At 34.7% G+C, this 22,500-nt stretch overlaps 1 protein-coding gene across 3 annotated transcripts in view; it reads right to left on the reverse strand.

Annotated features, from left to right (window-relative positions):
- Nucleotides 1-17,347, reverse strand: part of LOC140526297 (cysteine-rich secretory protein 3-like) — a 56,900-nt gene extending 39,553 nt beyond the window's left edge. The window contains exon 1 of one of the 3 annotated variants that reach the window (XM_072642423.1): nucleotides 17,181-17,347. Coding sequence is in view for 1 of the 3 variants with exons in the window: in XM_072642422.1 (XP_072498523.1) it covers nucleotides 4,603-4,612 (10 nt within the window). In the remaining 2 variants the exon portion in view is untranslated. Of the gene's footprint in view, nucleotides 1-4,602; nucleotides 4,659-17,180 lie in introns of those variants that run through there. The other 2 variants (XM_072642424.1, XM_072642422.1) reach the window with 2 other exon arrangements.
- Between the last annotated feature and the right edge of the window lie 5,153 nt (nucleotides 17,348-22,500).

Below are 22,500 nucleotides of genomic sequence, written 5' to 3' on the forward strand. Positions count from 1 at the left end.
AAATCTAACTTCCCTGATAGACAGTAGGAGGGGAAAAGGGAAAGAAAAGGGAGGGGGTGCTTAGAAGGGAAGGAAGAAGTAGTAAGGGAAAAGGGAAGGAAAAGAGAGGGGAGCTGAAAGAAAGGAAGGGAAGACTGAGGGAGGTGGTGGTCAAAAGTAAAGCTTTTTTGAGGAGGAGAAGGGAAAAGAGAGAAATAAAAGCATATACAAGGGGAAATAGAATGGAGAGAAAGACATAGATAGTAATCATAACTATGAATGTGAATGGGATAAAATATCCCATAAAAACAAGGCAGATAGCAGAATGTATTAAAAACCATAATCCTACAATATATTGTTTACAAGAAATACATATGAAATAGGGGAATACACACATGTTAATGGTAAAAGGTTGGAGAAGAATATATTATGCTTCAACTGAAGTAAAAACAGCAAGGGTAGCAATCCTAATCTCAGACAAAGCAAAAACAAAAATAGATCTAATCAAAGGAGATAAGGAAGGAAACTATATTACCCGAAGACATAGACAACAAACCTATACTAGTGGGGGACCTCAACCTCTCCCTCTCTGAACTTGACAAATCTATCCTCAAAAAAGACAAGAAAGAAGTTAAGGAGGTGAATAAAATTCTGGAAAAGGTAGATATGGTAGATCTTTACAGAAAACTGGATGGGGATAGAAAGGAATATACCTTTTTCTCAGTAGTTCATGGCACGTACACAAAAATTTACCATGCATTAGGGCATAAAAACCTCACAATCCATTGAAGAAAGGAAGAAAGATTCAATATATCATTTTTAGATCATTATGCAATAAAAATTACATGTAATAAAGGGCCATAGAAAGTTAGAACAAAAATTAATTTGAAATTAAATAATCTAATCCTAAAGAATGAGTGGGTCAAACAACAAATCATAAAAGCAATCAATAACTTCAAGAGAATGACAATAATGAGACAACCTGTCAAAACTTATAGGATACCATAAAAGCAGTTATTAGGGTAAGTTGTATACCTCCAAATGTTTACTGCATAAAATAGAGAAGGAAGAGATCAATGAATTGGGCATGTAACTGAAAAAGTTAGAAAAAGAACAAATTGAAAACCCCCAATTAAATATCAAATTAGAAATACTGAAAACCAAAGGAGAGATTAATAAGATTGAAATTAAGAAAACTATTGAACTAATAAATAAAACAAAGAGCTGGTTTTTTGAAAAAACTCATAAAATTGATAAACCTTTGGTCAATCTGATTTAAAAAAAGAAAGAAGAAAACCAAATTGCCTGTATCAAAATGAAACGGTGAATTCACCTCCAATGAAGAGGAAATTTAAGCAATAATTAGAAATTATTTTGCTCAATTCTATGCCCATAAATTTGACGATGTTAGTGAAATGGATGAATATTTGCAAAAATATAAATTGCTCAGATTGACACAAGAAGAAGTAAAATACTTTAATAATCCCATCACAAAAAAGAAATTGAATGAATTCCCTAGGAAGAAATATCAAGGGCCATATGGACTTACAAGTGAATTCTATCGAACAAGCAAAATCTCTCAAACATTCAAAGAACAGTTAATTCCAATAGTATATAGACTGTTTTGGAAAATTGGCAAAGCAGTTCTACGAAATTCTTTTTCTGATCCAAATATGGTTTTGACACATAAACCAGGAAGAGCAAAAACAGAGAAAGAAAATTATAGACCAAGTTCCCTAATGAATGTAGATGAAAAATTTTAAATAAGATATTAGCGAAAAGATTACAGCAACTTATCTTGAGAATAATATACTTGGATCAGGTAGGATTTATCCAGAAATGCAGGGCTGGTTTAATACTAGGAAAACTATAAGCATAATTGCTCATATCCACAACAAAACTAACAGAAACCATATGATTATCTCAGTAGATAAGGAAAAAGCTTTTGACAAAATACAACACTCATTCCTATTGAAAACACTGGAAAGTATAGGAATAAATGGAGTCTTTCTTAAATTATAAGAAGTATCTATCTAAAACCATTAGTAAGCATTATATATAATGGGGATAAACTAGATGGATTTCCAATAAGATTGGGGGGTGAAATAAGGATATCCATTATCACCATTATTATTCAAGATGGTACTAGAAATATTAGCTGTATCAATAAGAGAAGAAAAAGAAATGGAAGGAAATAGAATAGGCAAAGAAGAAATTAAGTTATGATATGATGATATGCTTAGAAAATCCTAGATAATTAAGTTAAAAAAAAGTACTTTAAATAATAAACAACTTTGGCAAAGTTGCAGGATACAAAATAAACCAACACAAATCATCTGCATTTCTATATATTACTAAAAACCGAACAACAAGAGATAGAAAAATCCCATTTAAAGTTATGGTAGACACTATAAAATATTTGGGAGTTTACCTGTCAAAAGAAACCCAGGGACTATATGAACACAATTGCAAAATACTTTTTGCACAAACAAAGTCAGATCTAAATAATTGGAAAAACATTGGTTACTTGTGGGTAGACTGAGCTAAAATAATGAAAATGACTTTTCAACCTAAATTAATTTACTTATTCAGTGCCATACCAATCAAATTACCAAAAAACTATTTTATAGAGCTAGAAAAAGTAATATAAAAATTCATCTGGAAGAAAAAAAAGTCCAGAATATCAAGGGAATTAATGAAAAAAATGCTAGGGAAGGTGGCTTAGCCATACCAGATCTTAAACTGTATTATAAAGCAGTAATCATCAAATCCACTTGGTACTGGCTAAGAAATAGATGGGTAGGTAAGTGAAATAGGTTGAGTAAACATCACATAGTAGTCAATGATTATAGCAGTCTACTATTTGATAAACTCAAGGACTCCAGATGCTGGGATGAGAACTCATTGTTTGACAAAAAATGCTGGGAAAACTAGAAAATAGTATGGTGGAAACTGGGCATAGACCAATGCCTGACACCATATACCAGAATAAAATCCAAATAGGTACAAGATTTGGGTATAAATGCTGATACTATAAACAAATTAGGGGAGCAAGGCATAGTTTATTTTTCAGATATATGCAGAATGGCAGAATTTATGACCAAACAAGAGATAGAGAACATTATGAAATGGAAAATGGTTACATTAAACTGAAAAGTTTTTTCACAAAGCCAATGCCACCAAGAGGGAAACTGAGAAAGGATCTTTACAACTAGCGTCTGTGACAAAGGCCTCATTTCTAAAATATATAGAGAACTGTGTCAAATTTACAAGAATAAAAGTCATTCTCCAATTGTTGGTGGAGCTGTGATCTGATCCAACCATTCTAGAGAGCAATTTAGAACTACACCCAAAGGGTAATAAAAATATGCATATCTTTTGACACAGAAAAGATACGATGCTTCTTCTAAGGTTGTATCCCAAAGAGACCATAGAAATGGGAAAAGGACCTACATATACCAAAAAAAATATGGCAGGTCTTCTTTTGGTGACCAAGAACTGAAAACTGAGGGGATAGCCATCAACTGGGGAATGACTGAACAAGTTGTGGTATGTGAATGTAATGGAATACTATTGTGCTATAAGAAATGATGAACAGGCAGACTTCAGAAAAACATGAAAGACATATCAACTGATGCTGAGTGAAGTGAGCAGAACCAGGAGAACATTATACACAGTAACAGCCACAGTGTGCAAGGACTGTCTTTGATACACTTAGCCCTTCACAGCAATGCAAGGATCTAAAACATTCCCAAAGGACTCATGATGCAAAATGCCACCCACATCCCGAGAAAGAACTATAGAATCAGAACATAGAATGAAGCAGACTATTTTCTCTTTTATGTGTGGTTTTGTTTAGTCTTTCTCAAGCTTTCTCCCATTCATTTAATTCTTCTTTGCAGCATGACTGATGTGAAAATGTATATATTAAGAATGTATATGTAGAGCCTATATAAGACTGCATGTCATTCTGGGGAGATAGTGGAGAAGGGGAGATAATTTAAAACTTATGGAAGTGATTGTTGAAAATTAAAAACAAGTAAATTTAGAAAAAAATAAAAATTAACATTAAAATTTTTGCATGTAATTGGCAAATATCTAATGAAATAAAAATAAATTTGTAAATAAAATATTGTAAAACATTTTCTCTCCTTTTGCCATGATTAGCGAGATTTGTTATGACAAGATTAAGGGTAGTGTTAGAAAGAAGGAAAATAATTTTAATGTTATATCATTTTATTATCAATATTAAAATGTAACATTTTCTTTTCTGAACTTCCATCTTTCACTATTGTTTTTAGGAAGACATTTCCCATCCTAGCAAAAGAATGTGATCCCATTCTTTCTAGCCCTTCTAAGGCTTGGAATCATACTATGTGTTTACCCATACATAAGCTAGAAGCTGTCCTTAACTCATTCTACACTTTAAAAACTATTTGTCCTTGTTGCCTTCATTAAAATTGGGAATGACCTGGTCTGCAAAGGAAAAATTTGACCAGAAATCCTGATCAGGATGGCTTACCTTGCCCAGACTGATAGAGGCTACTGAATCTCGGGATCAGGTCACATTCTCGGTTTTCACTTCCCTCCCCACACCCAACTGAAGGAGTTGACAAATCTTACCCCACTGCATAATTAAATGTCCATCAATCAGGGTTGCCTTTTTACTTGTCAGTGGAAGTCACTGTGAGAAGGGAGACAGAGATTTAGGATGACCTGAGATGCTACCTTTTTATGTTTCATTGACTAAATATATCATTGACCTCAACTTACTGATTATTTGCTGGTCTCATTAACAAGCTGGTTTTTCATGCCTGGAACACAGTCATAACTTTATATGCCAGATAACATAATCAGTACTATTCTCTGATGCCTAAGTCTAATATGATAGACTGACCTGACAAAGGTATACTAAGGGAAACTTCTTCATTACTGCTTGATTTTGGGTAAAATTAATAGAAACCTTTTTGGAATAGCCAACTATGTAGCAGAATTTCACATTATTCATTAGGTGAAATAACCAGGCTCAGAACTGACAAGGTGGAAAATATTTCTCTTTATAAAGGAATTAGCACTTTGGGGAAACTGAGTCAAAAATGATGCTGCATTACCTTTGTGATGCCATTTTCTCAACATTTCCAGTCATTTCCATTCACCAGAAGTGTTTTCCAGAAGGTGCCCTTTCTGGGAAGCTCTTAGCATTTCCCTTGGAAGGTGGAGTACTGGTTTGACAATAATTAAGTATGCCTGAATCAAAAACTTAGAGCAAATCAAATTACAGTTCCATCTCACATTGCAAGTCCTATTTCATTAGGTTTATTGCAGAATGTAATTTTCTTTGTTGCCCAAATAGTTGCTTAACAGTAATTAGCATTAATAAGACATTTATCTACAGTATCTATTAAGTACATACAAGTTCTTTCCATAAATATTCCTTCATCATTTTACTTATCTGGTATAAATACATCCTAATGTAAAAGTTCATTTAAGGAGAAATTAAAAAAAATTCACATTCATTTTTAAAGTGAATACATGAGCGTTCACTCATACTCTGGAAGAATAACTACAACAACAAAAAAGCCAACATCTGTCCACAGTTGCTATAATGTAGTAAAGGACTTCCATTGGATAACCCTTAACATTGAAAGAAAAGTTCTATTAAGTTGAATTGACTCAAAGATATAATATTAATATCAACTATTCCCCATGCAACTTCATAAGTTTTTGTCATCAACAGTCATATAATTCATCACATAAATTGCTTCTGCACAATAATAAAACAATCATCCCCTACTTTTGTTATAATTTTTAAGTACAAAAAGAAATTATTTAATTATCAAAGCAATACTTTTGGAAAGAACTTGTGGTACTTACTAAATATTATAGATAAGTCTTATATAAATTGTTATTTACTGTTGTAACAAAAAAAATGATGTCCTGAAACAAACTTCAGGAAATAGAACCTGCTATTTGCTTGCTTTGAGGTGGGAAAAGGACTTATCACCACTATAAGATAATGTCCAAAATTGTTTTTGGTCTCAGAGTAGAATGAACAAAACCCTTATTTACCTCATCCTTTCATAAGGCACCTGCCTCATAAATTTTAAAAGTATTTGTGAACTTTGAAAATTTAATAGGCCTCACAAGTCCTCTCATACCTAATGGGCCTTCCCCAATTAAACAAGCTAACTCTGATGAACTGATGCATACTCCACTAAATTTTAAGAATAATCTTTAACTACAATTGTTTTAATAAGTAAAATTGAACATTATAAAATCCAAACCTTCACATTAAAAGAGGAGCTAATCTTCAACAAATCCATTATATTCTATCATATCTTCAATTGGCAGCATTTCTGAGGCAGAATCGAGACAGAGGAATGAAATCTAGCATTTTTGCTCTGCACCCTTTCTATAAAAACCTTAAAAAGTTACCAAACCATATTCTGATTAAGAAAACTTTTTAAAAAGTCACAATGGGCCATTTTTTTCAGCCTAGGATAGCTTGGGAGGACAGAAAGAGAGGTCTACAGATACTGGGGTGGGGGTAGACCAGGCACACAATGCAGCAACAGAAGTAGCACCAGACTACATCAACAGTAGTAGGAAGCTGCCTAGCACTTAGGGATGATAAAAAGACTGAACACCTGAGCAAAAAAAGTGATCTCAGGGGCATTTATACCAACACTGGGAACAGAAGCATATATGAGCTGTTATCTCTACCACCCATTATCCAATTCCTAATCATAATTCTAGAGCAGAGCAGAGCTGTCATGGAGCAGAAATCCTACCCCTGTAAAGCAGTAATGAACCAAAAACTTAACAGTTTGACTCTGAGCCCAAGAGTAGAGTTTGGACTCATTTCTAACCTTTGGTCCTGAATATAAGCTTACAGTGGAAGAAACTGAAACTGGAGATCAAAACCAAGGGGGAAGCCAGAAATTTATTTGCTCTGAACCTTCAATATCTGTTAGAGGGCTAACTGTCTAGCAGTAATCTACAGACAACTCAACTTCATACAAGCCAACAGACCTAAACCAGGTCAGAAATTTGCAGTGTAGACCAGGAGAGCAATGAACATATATCTCCCCAGATAACACCATCTTAGAAACATTGAAAACTTACAGGCCTCCAGGATGAGCTGTGAAAGTAACAGACGGATATGAGAAGAAAAAGCTCAGGCCAAACATCTCCACTCCAGTCTCTACCCAAGGAGATCAGACCCACTATCATCTGAAGTTTAAAGTCAATAAGAAGGCTGGAAAAGTGAGAATATAATAATATCAAAAAAGAACCTTACAATAAAAACCATTAAAAGCTATTATGGAAACAAAGAAACTGAAGAAACAAACACAGAATAAGACAATGACTTAAAAATATCTATAAAGAAAATAGGTAGATGATAGATAGATAGGTAGATAGATAGATGTATAGATAGATATAAGCCCAACAAGAATTTCTAGAAAAGTTAGACAAAAACCACAAAATAAATTGAAAACAATATAAGTTATTGAAGATAAATTGGGGGAAGAAATGAGAGCTATGCAAGAAAATTATGGCAAGAGAATTAATATCTTACCAAAGAGGTACACATATACTAAAGAAAATAGCTTAATAAAAATCAGAATTGGCATTTCTTATATAATAATTTTTCAAAATCAAAGTGAAAGAAATTAAGCATAGTACTAAAACAAAATAATATCATAGATTCAAAGTATTAACCTCAACAAAACGTATTAACAGTCAAGTAACATTAATCCAATCGAATGGATTTTTGAACTACCTTACAAAAAAACCAACATTTTATTTGTCTATCAATTTAGGCATTCTGCACTAATTGCATTCAGAGACCAGTATGGAGTGATTAAACATTTTAATTGTAATGGCAATTATTTTCTCTGGATAATATTTTAGGTGAATTTCTCCTAAATACTTTTATTAGAGACTGGCATAAGTATTTTTTTTAAAGTTTCTAAAATTTCATTTTTAATTTATGGAATAGAACATGCATTTTCATAACAGTACTATTAAAAATATGATTGCACTTGAAACTGAAAATCTACTATGGACAACTTGCTATGTCTTTCAAATAATCAGCAAAATTATTTTGCAATTTTCTTTTTTTCCTTCATTCCCTGCCACCCCATTCCCTCTGCCCTAGAGATGGCTACAATTAGATAAAAGTAAGTATATATGTATATATGTATATATATATATGTGTGTGTGTGTGTGTGTGTATACACACACATATGCATGTATATGTGTATGTGTGTATGTATGTATATGTATATACATATGCACACTCATATATATAATATACATACAAATATATGTAAAATTATTCTATACATACTTCTTTTTATTGATCCTCTCTCTGAATACAGATAGTGTCTTTCTTCATATGTCCTTTATACTTAATTTGGGTATTTTAATAGTTAAAATAACTCCTTCGTTCAAAATCATTCTTAAAACATTGCTGTTTCTGTATACAATATCACTATCATATCACAATTTCTTCAGTCATTCTCCAATTGATAGACTTCCCTGGAGTTTCCAGTTCTTTGTCATCACAAAGGGAGCGACTTTAAACATTTTAGAATATAAAGATTATTTTCCTTTTTTCTGAATTGCCTTTGGAAATAGATCAAACAGTGTTATTGCTGGGACAAAGGGTACAGAGAGTTTAATATCTCTTTTGGCATAATTCCAGATTGCTCTCAAAAATAGCTGGATCAGTTTGCAATTCCACCAACAATGAATTAGTACTATAATTTTCCAACATCCCCTCCAATAGTTGTCATTTTCCCCTTCTATCATTTTAGCCAATCTGTTGACAAGCTAAGCATTTTCTGTACTTCTTCATGGAAAAAAGTGTGATAAGAAGTGTGTTCTTTGTGTAGAAAAAAAGGTCCATTTACCCTAAAACCCTAGTAGAGTATTTGAGAATTTATAGAAACATTCAAACCAAAATTTGACATATGATAAACAGAATTCCTTTTAATTAGTTGATAATTCTCTAAATTTATGCAGAGGAGAAGATCTTTCCCTTTTAGCTCATTGTTTCCCAGGCCAAAATTAGGAATACAAAGATGAGATTATATGTTTTTAAGAGCTTTGATACTTTCAGTAAAAAAAAAAAATCCTTAATCTTTTTCTATCCATTTCTTAATATTTATCTCTCATGCAAAATTAATAATTTTGATCACATTAAATTGGAAAGGTTTTGCACAAAACCAATGCAACTAAGATTATAAGGGAAGTATAAAACTGGGAAAAGATCTTTACAACTAATATCTATGATAAAGGTCTCATTTCTAAAATATATAGAGAACCGAGTCAAATTTGCAAGGTTACAAGTTGTTCTCTAATTGAAAATTGATCAAAGGATATGAATAGGTAGTTTTCAGAGGAAGAAATTAAAACTATATATAGTCATATGAAAAAATATTCTAAATCACTATTGATTAGAGAGATGGAAATTAAAAAAACTCTGAGGTGCCACATTATACCTATCAGATTGACTAACATGACAAAATAGGAAAATGATACATGTTGGAGAAGATGTGGGAGAGTTGGAACACAAATTCATTGTTGGTGGAGCTGTGAACTGATCCAACCACTCTGGAGAGCTTTTAGAACTATACCTAAAGGACTATAAAAACATGCATATTCTTTGACACAGGAATACTGCTTCTAGGACTGTATCCCAAAGAGATCATAAAAATGGGAAAAGGACCCACATATACAAAAATATTTGTAGCAGTTCTTTTTGAAGTGGCCAAAAGTTGGAAATCGCAAGGATGACCATCAATTGGGGAATGGCTGAATAAGTTGTGGTATATGAATGTAATAGAATACTATTGTGCTATAAGAAACGACAAATAGGAAGACTTCAGAAAAACCTGGTAAGACTTACATGAACTGTTGCTGAGCGAAGTGAGTAGAACCAGAAGAATTTTGCACAATAAGGAACACAGTGTGTGAGGACTGTTTCTGATAAACTTAGCCCTTCACAGCAATGTAAAGACCTAAAACATTTTCAAAGACTCTTGATGCAAAATGCCATCCACATCCAGTGAAAGAACTAGAGTCAGAACATGGATTGAAGAATACTATTTTCTCTGTTATGTCTGATTTTATTTATTTTCTCATGATTTTTCCTATTCATTTTAATTCTTCTATGTAACATGACTAATGCAAAAATGTGTTTAGCATGAATGTATGTGTAGAACTCATATAAGATTGTATTCCATATTGGGGAGGGAGAGCAGAGGAAGGGGGAGAAAATTTAAAACTTTTGGAAGTGATTGTTGAAAAGTGGAAGCATGTTAATTATTAAAAAATATTTATCTCCCATTGAAATTTTAATTAAAAGGTCTTTGGAAGTCCCAGGTTTTCAAGAAGGTGAATTTAACATTTGAGTTTTCGACATCTAATAGAACTGTTGTAGGGGCTGCGGGGTGGCACAGTAGATAGAGTGTTTGGCCTGGAGTCAGGAATACTCATCTTCCAGAGTTCGAATGTGGCTTCAGACACTTACTAGCTATGTAACTCTAGGCAAGTTATTTAACCCAATTTTCCTCAGAAGGAACTGAAGAACATCTGCAAAATGACCTGGAGAAGGAAATGACAAACTATTCCAGTATCTTTGCTAAGAAAACCACAAATGGGTTCAGGAAGTGTCTGGAGAGCCTGAACAACAAAATGACCTGATTTGGACATGGTTTCAATGATTAACATAGGCCTACACAATGCTTAAATTTCAAAAGATCCTCCCTGGAGTCAACGATATCTAGTTTCAGAAGATAGACACATAGACATTTTCACAAAGTAAAAACCACACTTTATACAGACTAAGTTGTTTGTTTCTTCTATGAAATTTTCTTCTAATTATCCAGGAAACAATCCAAAGGTTTGTCTATAACAGGCCTCCACAACATATGGCCCATTGGCTACTCGAGGACTGCCAAAGGATTTTGGGCAGCCTGCAAAAAATGTAGAGGATGTAAAAGAAAGTAAAGATGTAAGGAGTGCTTTGTTCATTCCCCACTTAACTGCCTTCCGCTAGTCTCTATTGTGCCTATCATGCAACTTGGTAGGTGGGTTGCCACTGAACACTATCTCCTCTTTGTCATGTGACCCACAGCAACCAATCATCACCAGTCTCTAGTCTGAGAAAAGCAAGAGTCATATCTTTTCACTGTGTTTTCAGTTGTTACTGGCATTGAACAGGAAGAAAGTGAGAGCAGCTATGCACCAACTCAACTGTTGCCATCTTGAATCAAAACATCCTAACTTAAGCAAACTGGACACCAATGAAACACAAATCAAAGTGTCCAAATAGTTGAAAAAATCTCAGTGGGCAACAATGTTTTTTCAGCAAAGTAAACTATGAAAATGAGGCAGCTACTATGGTTAGTTTTCAGATTTCTAAAGAAATAGATTTCAAACATGATTCCAGAATATGATAAATTGATTACTGACAAGTGTAATATATTCCATTAACTAAATGTAAGCATTAAGAAAACCTGAAGAATGTATTAAAACTTGTACCACTTAGGAAAGTAATTTTTTATTATTAGTGTGGTTTTTATGATAAATAAAATCTCAAGTAATAGGTGTGATTAAGTGATATTAATTGAAATTTCCCTTTTTTTAAAAAATAGTTTATTTGAAAAAACAGTTTATTAATTAATTATACCTTTATTTGGAAAGTAAGTCACTAAAAACTTATCTGTGGCCCAAAGAATTTTAACTTCTTGCAATTATGATCCCTACCTAATGCCAAGTTGTACATGTCTGGTCTATAGGATGGGAATAGATTTGACCAGAAATTTAGCTTCTGAATTTGTCACAAACCAGAATTACCAGGAGCAGACTAGAATTACCAGACACTAAAGGATTTCATAATGACCAATGACTACTACAGGAGGAATTGAGATTTATTTTGGACTTATATTAGTGGTAGGGATTCTTTTCTGGCCACTCTAGATTTACGTCAGATTGGAACAGATCAAGACTACCCAAGATTTTAAATAAGGGGAGCAGACAAGACAGTAATAGTAATTAAAAAATGACAGACTGATAGTTTCTTGTTTATTTGCCTGCAGAAAATAACGTCCAAAGGCACAGGGTTTGGACAAATCCTAATCCTAGCCTGGGTATTCACTGTACTAAATTATAAGGATGCCTTCCAATTAAGATATAAAGTTCTTTAGCTTTGCTTTTTTAAAATTTCCCTTGCTTTCAACTCCTGAATCACCACACCATGATGATTAGAAAAGTTGGGACAGCTACCAAGCTGATCCCTCCAAAATCCAAACAACATTGACAGTATAGAGCATCAACCTATCTCTGAGGTTTTCAAGATGTGAGTCAGTCATTGTGTTTTTGTCTATGCTAAAATTTTTCATTGTCTATGCTGGAGAGCTTCTGGGAAGGAAAACTTGATCTTGATCTACCTTAATCTATCCTTTTTTGTGTGTGCACGGTTAACCCAAGGTGTCCCATGCTTAAATCTTTCTTGACCTTTAGGGTAATTTCACAATCAGCCTGCAGGAAATAGCAGTATGGAAATACCCATATAATTAGACAAGGGGAAAATTTAAGCTGGTGTAAACCCATTTCCTTGTAGTGTTAGTACCAATCAGCGTTTCTTTGCCCTTGTGCTGAAGTGGTTTACTCCCAGCCTCACTCCAATTGCTTCTTGCCTTGGTGTGATAATAAAATATTTTTGCCTTTCTTTTCCTGAGTTTGCCTCATTGACCGGGGTGAAGCCTTGAAGCAAGATTTCTTTTTAATATGATAATTGTTGTTCAGTCATTTTAGTTGTGTCAGTTGTGTGCGTGTGAGTGTGTGTGTGGAGGGGTTGTATGGGTTATTTTTGGCAAAGATATAGAGTGGTTTCCATTTCATTTTTCAGCTCATTTTTTTAGGTGAGGAACTGAGGTAAACATTTAACTGTTGTTAAATGACTTACCTACGGTCATACAGCTAATAAACGCCTGAGGTCAAATCAGAAGACATAGATGTGAACTCTGTTATCCAAGATGAAGTCATGGGATTCTGAGGAAGTGACTCTGTCCTGTTGAGGCTCAGTTTCCTCATCTTTAAATTGGGTATATTGATACTAGTACTACCTATCTTTCCTGACTGATATTGTGAATCAGCCAGGGACTCCCCAAACCAGTGTGAACCCCCCTCAGCTGAGAAAGGTCTAAAACTGGGATTGATCAATCAGGAGAAAGATATTTTTGACTCACTCTGAGCTTAACCTACCATAATGCTTTGTGTGCTCTGGCATAACACATATCTTTTGCTCTGTTCTCTGAGTGAACTTAAAATGCCCCTTCCTGTGTAGCAACTACAAGGCAGGGTGAAGTTGACCAGGAGCATTCCTATGTTTATGATTGCCAAGGACAAGGCTGCTTGAACTGGAAACTATGTTGAATAATGGGACTTTTCTTATCTTGATACTTTATGGACACATGTCATGTCATGGCATGGCATGTCATGGCAATGTAGAAGAAATGGATATCCTGGAACTATAATTTCAATTGACACTTTGATACCTCTCTTATCTTGTTGTATTTCAATCTATTCTGTGAAGAAAATTCCCTTCTCATATTGTGTTTAACACATGTAGAAACTATAACTTTGGCTGAAACAGGCATCCTGATTCAGGGGGAAGGAAAAGCAAACACTTCCTTGCTCTATGGACATATAATCAGTGTGGTTCAAACCCAAAGTGGGCTCATTTTCACAATGAACCCCACCAATATCTCTATATGCAGGATCTGCCAGCTTTGAGGGAAATAATGCAGCTTAATTTTGTTTATCTTTCTTAGCATGAACTCTTTTAAAAGGTTGACAGCATCAAGTGCTTGATAAACCTTTAAACACTATACAAGCAAATGGTACCATTTCTCAAGAGGCAGTGATTATACCCCAAAGTCAGAAGGACCTGGATTTAGGTCCTACTTCTGACATACGCTGGTTATGTGATCTAGGGACAAGTCAATTTCTCAGTGCTCTCAACAATCCTAAGAATGTAAATTGCAGAGATGTTGTTAAGCTGGATTGATAAACCAGTGAGGTCACAGACCTAGTTCCTAACCCTGTCCTATCATCTCACAAATTGTCTGAGATTGACAGAAAGCAGGTAACATCTTAGGTGTTGGTAAAATAATAATAATAGTTTATAAATAAATTTGTAAAAGTGATACCTTTTACCAAGTGATTTATACACTGCTTCAATCTAGAACAGCTTTCAAAGACAGCCCAAATGATGAGCCTTGCCTTGGGAATGCTCGGTACAGCATTTTTTTTTACAAAGGTGAGCTTCTTCCTCACATATATGGGAGTGTATAACAAAATAAAAATCAGTAATTTTCACGAGGCAAGTGTACAAAATGTGTCCAGAGTTGAGGGTGTTAGAACAAAATCAGGGGTATACAATGATGCTGGATTACTGAAATAAGGCTGAAGTGGAAAGGAATGGGCAAGTTATGGGGGAGGAAGTCAATCTAAATGACATTTGGTAGTTTCCTATTTTAACTAATTATTCTTGCTATGAAGATTCTAAATTCTTTTTCCCCCTAGGTGCTGAAGAAATGCAAATGCTGTTAGCATCCTCTAAATTTGGCTCCCTAAAATGAAGCCCTGATTTTTCCACACTAGCTGTCTCTTTGGTGTATATGATACTAGAGCAGCTAGGTGGTGCAGTAGAAGGTGCAGTGCTGGACCTGGAGTCAGGAAGATCTGAATTTCAATCAGGGCTGCTCTCTTACTAACTGGGTAACACCAGGCAAGTCACTTAGCCCCGTTTGCCTCAGTTTCCTCATCTGTAAAATGAGCTGGAGAAGGAAACAGTAAATCACTCCAGTATCTTTGCCAAGAAAACCCCAAATGGGGACATGAAGAGTTGAATATGACTGAAACAACTCAACAACAGTATATGATGTCACTAGTGAATTTTTTTTTGTCTATGTGTGGCTGTTTTACTTGATTGAGAATCATACCTAAGACATTACACAAAATTACACAACGTCAGAATCAGTAACAATAGTCGGGATTATCTTGTCCAACCTATTTATTGTACAAAAGAAGAAATAAGTCCTCAAAGAGGAAAATGACAAATCCATATTCACACAGTTAAGGATAGGATTAGAGCCCAAGTCTTCTGAATCTGCATTCCCTCAGGGTGTCATGTGCCATTGACTAAGCTCTTCAGGCTTTTTGATTTAGCCATCTCAATATTAAGGGTCAAACATTTCATATGATATATATGGAAAGTAAAGAAGTTGCAACAACACAAAGGACCACTTCCTACCCCACAATTATCTATCGTAATGAGACTTTGAAGTTTCAGCCCCAAGTACACAAGCATCATCAAAATCAAACAAATTTAAAAAGTGTGGGTTGTACGGGATAGGGATAACCCACTGAGACAAAATATTGGGCTATCACCTTGTAGGTGCTTATTAAGTGTCGGGTGAATTGACTTGAGTTATTTTGACAAGCCTTACAGAGTGTCTCAGCAAAATTCTTTTTCAAGGATAATTGCTTATCTGTTTTGATTTTCGTTTTTTAAAGAGCTTATTTTTTATTTGAAGGGGAGAAGATGGGGGGATCTAGTAAAGTTTAAGTAGCATGACTCCAACCATCTAATTGAAATTTAAAAATTAAACTAAAAAGTCAATAGCCCTGCTAAAATTCCTTCTACCTTTTTCACTTTTATGACTTCTCTTTGCTTCTAACTTAGTCTCAATCCTCAGAAACTGGCTTCTGTTTCTTTCATGTTTGTATTTCTGTCATGATGACTTCACTGGAGAGAGTTTGAATAGTCTAGAAATATGCCTATAATTTCATTATTTTCCAGTTATCCTTTAGGAGTTCAATGCCACAACCAGATTTTCTAGGTGTAATTCTTCGTAACCACTCTGGGGCTAGGTCCTCTTTTTGGGGGGGAGAGGGTAAACCACAATTGTGGAGAGTACTACATTGAGGCAAGATGAATTATTTAAAATCATGGAAGCAAAAAATATATATCCCTAAGACAGAAACATGATAATTGGTTTCCGAGAAACACTTACTATGCTTAATATACAGAAATTACCATTAGGTATACGCAGCAAATATCTTTTGTTTTTTACGCCTCTCCTCCTCCTCCTCCCTCTCCCCATCCTCTTTCCTCTTCTTTCCTTCCTGTTTCCTCCTTGCCCCCTTGCCCCCCCCTCTCTTTCTCTCTCTCTCTCTTTCTCTCTCTGTCTCTCTCTGTCTCTGTCTCTCTCTGTCTCTGTCTCTCTCTCTCTGTCTCTCTGTCTGTCTCTGTCTCTCTGTGTCTCTGTCTCTGTCTCTGTCTGTCTCTGTCTCTGTGTCTCTGTCTCTGTCTCTGTCTCTGTCTCTCTCTCTCTCTCTGTCTCTCTCTCTCTCTCTCTCTGTCTCTCTCTCTCTCTCTCTCTCTCTGTCTCTCTCTCTCTCTTTCTCTCTCTCTGTCTCGAACAGAGTCAGTTTTTGGATAGAATCCCTTGTAAGTTTTCCAAGCATCTACAAATGTCAGATGTTTGAGAATACAATGCAGCTCATTTTAATTTTCTTTCAAGTATATGTAGACACTTTATGTACAACAATTCTGGGCATTTTTATTATTTGTAGAAAAAGCAGACTTGCACTTTAAACTTCAACTTTAATGCTATTATTTAGGATTGGCAAATTTTAACCTAAAAACAAAAACTTATACGCAATTTCTCATTTTTAAAACTATCAATACAGAGTAATTAACGAAATTACAAGAAAAGAAAATTATGAACAGAAAGTCTGATTATACATATATACTCAGTCAAATTCCTTTTTAAATCCCCTATGCAACAGATCCCTTTGAATTTTCTATCATATAGAGATCAAGAAAATTTATTCTCAGGTACTACAAACAAATCTGATCACATTGGTCTTCTCAATAAAACTTAAATTTTTACCAGTATTTCCATTGGGCTAAAATTACATTGAAAATGAAAACATTACATCTTCTATCCTTATCTTCAAAGTAAGAAATCAAATCCTTCTCTTTAGAATGAGCAATAACATGTCACTTCACTGGTGATCATGACATTTTATTAGATCTGTCATTTTAGTAACTTGCATAATAAAAAAAATACGAGAAAGTAGAATTTTCATATAGAAATAAAGAGGTTGTCACTTACCAGTGATTTTTAGAGCAAGATGAAGCACCTGTTCTATCTTTAGGAAGATCTAAGGTCTGTATATTTAAGGATCTGAACGGATCAGTATATATATACACACACACACACACACTTTTCCTGTTGTGGCATATTCTGGTTATACAAGGTTGTGTAATTAATTTTAAGTCAACATAGCCTTAGAGCAGAATTTGTCATGCCATTTCTGGAAACAGTATCAAATTACCCTGCAAGTTGTCTGACACAATTCCAACCATTGTTTGAGTGCTTCAAATTGTACATTGTAACTATTTTACATTTTTGATAAATTTTTTTCATAGATGTCTTAACTCTTCTATGTTTTTCTCACCATTGCATCAGAACAGAATTTGTAAGACCATTTCCACACTTATAAAATGAAATATTTGATTTTTGCATTATTTCAAAACCAAGTCTTTTTACATATGAACAGGATCTGTGATTTCATCAGCATGGAGAACTCTGAACAACTCCCTCTAACACTGTAGATAATTTAGTATCAAAATCCTTAGGAATTATTTGTAGGCAGATAGTGTTATGTGACTTTTCTAATATACAGCCAACTGGTGTTAGAGACAGTATTTGAACCTATTTTGATCCTAATCCTAGCACTCTATTGACCAAATCACACTGTCCCCTATGTAGAAATAGTACATGATTTTTTTTAAAATCCCTATATTTTCTACTTTTGGGGGGAAAATATTCCAATATTCCTTTGTTGAGAATATCAAACTAGCCTTATCATTTTTGTACATAGTTCACATATATGTGACTAAAGTTGCTTAGCCAAGTCACTCATTGCCCCGTTGATTCAAAGCTAGAAAGGACCATTTAGTCTACCTCTCTCATTTTACAGATGAGGAAACTGAGTCACAGAGAAGACAAGCAATTTCCCAGGGTTGAACAGCTGGCATTTGTCTGAGGTAGTAATCAAATCCAAGTTTTGCTGAGTGCAAGTCTTGCTCTCTTCTATACAGTATTACCTCTCATATTTTGCTGATGCTAACTATACGTACTGTAAAATCACTCAGTCAACAAGCATTTAAGCACTTACTACATTCCAGGCACTGTTGTAAACACTAGTAACATACAAATGTACATATCACATTTATATATAACATGAATATATTATATATATATGTATAAGATTTGAATTGAATAAATGGAATTGAGTTAATTTAATGATCCTTTGATTTCTTTAGTGAGTCTAAGGTGTTTTAATTAAGCAATCTTTGAGGTCTCTTTCTACTAGCTCTGGAACCCAAGGTCTTGTGATCTGATTCAACTTCAATGACAATCAATGAATCTAAATTTTGAAGAAATTCCTTAAAAATGAAGGAATATGATGGCCTCATAAAAATCACAGCAGACTATCTCATTAACAATGAATCTCCAGATAGTTATAATCACATACAGTTTATTGTGCTCTAGGGACCAATAAAGTACTTTGACTCTTTTTTGTATTCACTATTACCTTTCTAGATATGGTAAGTCATAAGAAATTGTTGGAATTTTATAGTTCTGACAATAGACATAATAAAATAAGCAATAGTAGACTTAGAGTTTGAAGGGAATTTAGAGGTCTCTGAGTCCAACTCCTTAATTTTACAAATGTGGGAACTGAGACTCAGAATGACAAAGTGACTTGGATAGGTTGACACAACTAGCAAATGTCAGGGCAGAGGGGGAACTGAAAACCATATCTTTCCAACTCCAAATCTAGCAATCTATCCACTAGAACAAATCTTGGATCCTTGGCATAAATACTTAATTATAAACGTGCATATATAGGCACATAAAGAAATGTTTTCTGATTTTGATCATATAAATCTAATAATAGATTATGTTTTAAAGTTTACTTTAAGTTAGTTTTTGTGGAACTCATTTTCCCATATCATATTTTTCCATAGAAATATGATGTGTGATCCTTGGGAATCCAACACATCCCCCATATCTATTTTCTATATAATATTACTGATGAAATACAATGTAAGCTAAAGAGGCAGCATAGTGTAGTCAATAGAGGGCTGATCTGGAGGACAAGAAGAACAGGATTCAATTCTTATCTCTGTCACTTTCTGAATATATTAACCTTGGCCAGTCAATTCAGCTCTCAGTACCTCAGTTTCCTCATCTGTAATATGAGAGGGTTGAATTCAATTGTCCGTTTCAGCTCTAAAACTAGGCCAGTAAATACTACCAAATTATCAAGGGCATCCCATACTTTATGTAGTGTTCCACACCTACAGACCCCTATCTCTTCAAAGAAAGGGGGGAAGTAGGTTAACATTTTTCTTCTTTAGAGTCAAATCTGGTCATTATTAAACTACAACATTCAGGATTGGTTATTTGGTTGTTTTACTTCTTCATTCATTCTTGAAGCTCTACCAAGAAACAAAAACACAAAACATAAAAAACAGCATCAGTCCCTGACTTTAAGGAACCTACAGTCTAATGTGTAAAGACAGCATATAAAGAGGAACTAAAACAAGAGGGTGGGGGACAAGTTGATGACAGAATATGTGGAAACATCCAGGAAGTGAGGTGGAGACCTAGGATTAAGGCTGGATAGATCAGGGATTCTTAACCTGGGCCCCATAGACATTTTAGGAGTCTATGACTACAAGAGTTTTCGGTAATCTGTGGCTAGATTTCAGGAAGTCTGTCAACATTAACAGGACAGATATTGCATCTGTTTCTTGATTTAGACAATAAATTCGTAAAAAACAGTGGTAGTAGTAATTTCGTTCTCTTTATACATTGCTTAGCACCACATCACACAGGAAATCAGGCATTTAATAATTGTTTTAATTGATAATGCATTTCTGCTTCAGTTTTTAGATTCCCAGTTTAGATAGTGATCTTTCACTGAAAAGCAAACAAATCAATAAAACAAAACAAAACACAAAAAATTAACAAGGGACAGCTAGGTGGGGCAGTGGTTAAAGCACTGCGGTTGGAATCAGGAATACTCATTTTCATAAATTCAAATCCTGCTTCAGACATTTATTAGCTATGTGATCTGGACAAGTTATTTAACTGTTTCCCTCATTTCCTCATCTGTAGAATGAGCTAGAGAAGGAAATAACAAACCACTCCAGTATCTTTGCCAAGAAAACCCCAAAATGGAGTCATGAAGATTTGGACACAACTGAAACACACACATGAAACGAGAAAAGTGAGAAGCACAATTTATTTCATATATTGACGTAATGCAATCAATAAATTTTTAAGTATCAAGGAAAGTTAGGCATTTTCTAGACCAATATCCTTGTTTGTAGAAGTAGTAATAGAGCCCCAAAGGGAGGAAATCATTTGCCAGAGGCTGTATGGTAAGAAGATTGATTTTGGTGTCAGAGCAATTGTGTTTGAATTATAGCTCTGCTACTGAACCTCTACCACTAGGCAAATCAGCTCTAGCTGTTAGTTGTTTGTTCTTATTTTCATTTTCAAAATGAAAGCATTAGATTAGATTTCCTCTAAGGTCCCTTTTAGTTCTACATCTATTATTTGCTGTCCATGTGACCTTGAGATATTTGTTGAACTATTTCATCAGTCATTAAGAATTTAGTATGTGTCAGGCTTCATGCTGAATCATGTGGATACAAAGAAAGTCAAAACATAGTCTCTTGTGGAGCTTACATTCTAATGCGTGGACAATGTAGGAACAACTATGTACATATAAATTAAATACAGAACAGACGGGAGGTAATTTTGGAATGTATGGCATGAGAAGCTGGGGGACTCAGAAAGGTCTTCTTTAGAACATGGGATTTTAGCTCAGTTTTGAAGGAAATCCAGGAAATTAAGAAGCAGAAGTATGGGGGAAAAGGAAGCCAGGCATATAAGCTAGTCAGTTGAAAAGCATAGAGGTAAGAAATATTTGATTTCAGATATTGAGTGAGTCCTTTTTTTCTGATATCTCAATGCCTTGTCCGTAAAATATGGTATTTTAGCTCAATTATCTCTAAGGTGTCTATTAACTCTAGAACCCATGATCCTATGATGTGATTTGACTTCCATGATAGTCAGTGATACTAAATTTTGAAGAAATTCCTTGAAAATGAAGGAATATAAGGGCATCATGAAATCAGGCTCAAAGAAATTCAATTTGTCCAGTGTTAGGAGATAGTAATGTGTATGGAGACCAGAAAACTAGGAGGGATCCAGGTTAAATGTCAAATATGGACAGGACTTGATATTTGATCATGAATAGAAATCAACTGTAGTTTATTGAGTTGGGAGTGGGAGACAGTAGTACAATCAGATTTGTACTTCAGGAAGATTTTGGTGTCAGCTGAACAAAGGACAGATCTGAACCAGGAAGATCAACTAGAACACTATTAGAGCAATTCAGGGAAAACATGATGAGAGTCTGCACTGGGATCGTGGATGCATGAATCAAGAGAAGGGGACATATAGGAAAGATTCTGTGAAGATAAAGAGGCATACTTTATTTACCAATTTGATGTGTGGAGTGAGGACAAGTAAGGACCTAAAAATGACACCAAGGTTGTGACCCTGGGTCACTGGGAAGATTGTGGTTCCCTTGACAGGAATAGCAAAGTTCAAAAGACAGAAGGAAATTGAGAAATGATAATGAATTCTACTTTGGATGTTTTTGATGACGTGTTTGAGATAACCATGGGAACAGTCAGTATGAGATATTCAAAAGGTAGTTTGTGATGTAATATTCGAGTTGACAATAGTCTAGGGCTAGACATATAGAATTTGAGATGCTTAGGGATGATCACTGAAAACGTGGGAACTAATTAGATAACCAACTGAGATGATATGGAAGAGGTGTGTTTAAGTTGAGGACTACAAAAAAGTTGATATTGTATTCCAATACAATTTCCCCTGTAATCCTATATACTTTATACACTTTATACATATACATATATATATGTATATGTATATGTATGCTTTATACATTTTAAAACAGGGCAGCTAGGTGGTGCAGTCGATAGAGCACCAATGAAGGAGTCAGGAGGACCTGAGTTCAAATCTCACCTCAGACACTTGACACTCACTAGCTGTGTGACCTTGGGCAGGTCACTTAACCCCAAATGCCTCATCCTGGGTCATCTCCAGTCATCTTAATGAATATCTGGTCACTGGATTCAGATGTCTCTGGAGGAGAAGTGAGACTGGTGACCTTGCACAGCCCTCCCTCACTCAAATAAAGTCAAGTGCAGGTCATGTCATCATTTCTCTTATAGCATGGTCTTCTTTGACAATGAAGGATGGACACACAGAGGGCAACACCATCCTTTCTGTCCCTTAAGCTCACAACCTAGGTCTC

Source organism: Notamacropus eugenii, chromosome 2, assembly GCF_028372415.1.
Source record: "Notamacropus eugenii isolate mMacEug1 chromosome 2, mMacEug1.pri_v2, whole genome shotgun sequence".
Lineage (NCBI taxonomy): Eukaryota > Metazoa > Chordata > Mammalia > Diprotodontia > Macropodidae > Notamacropus > Notamacropus eugenii.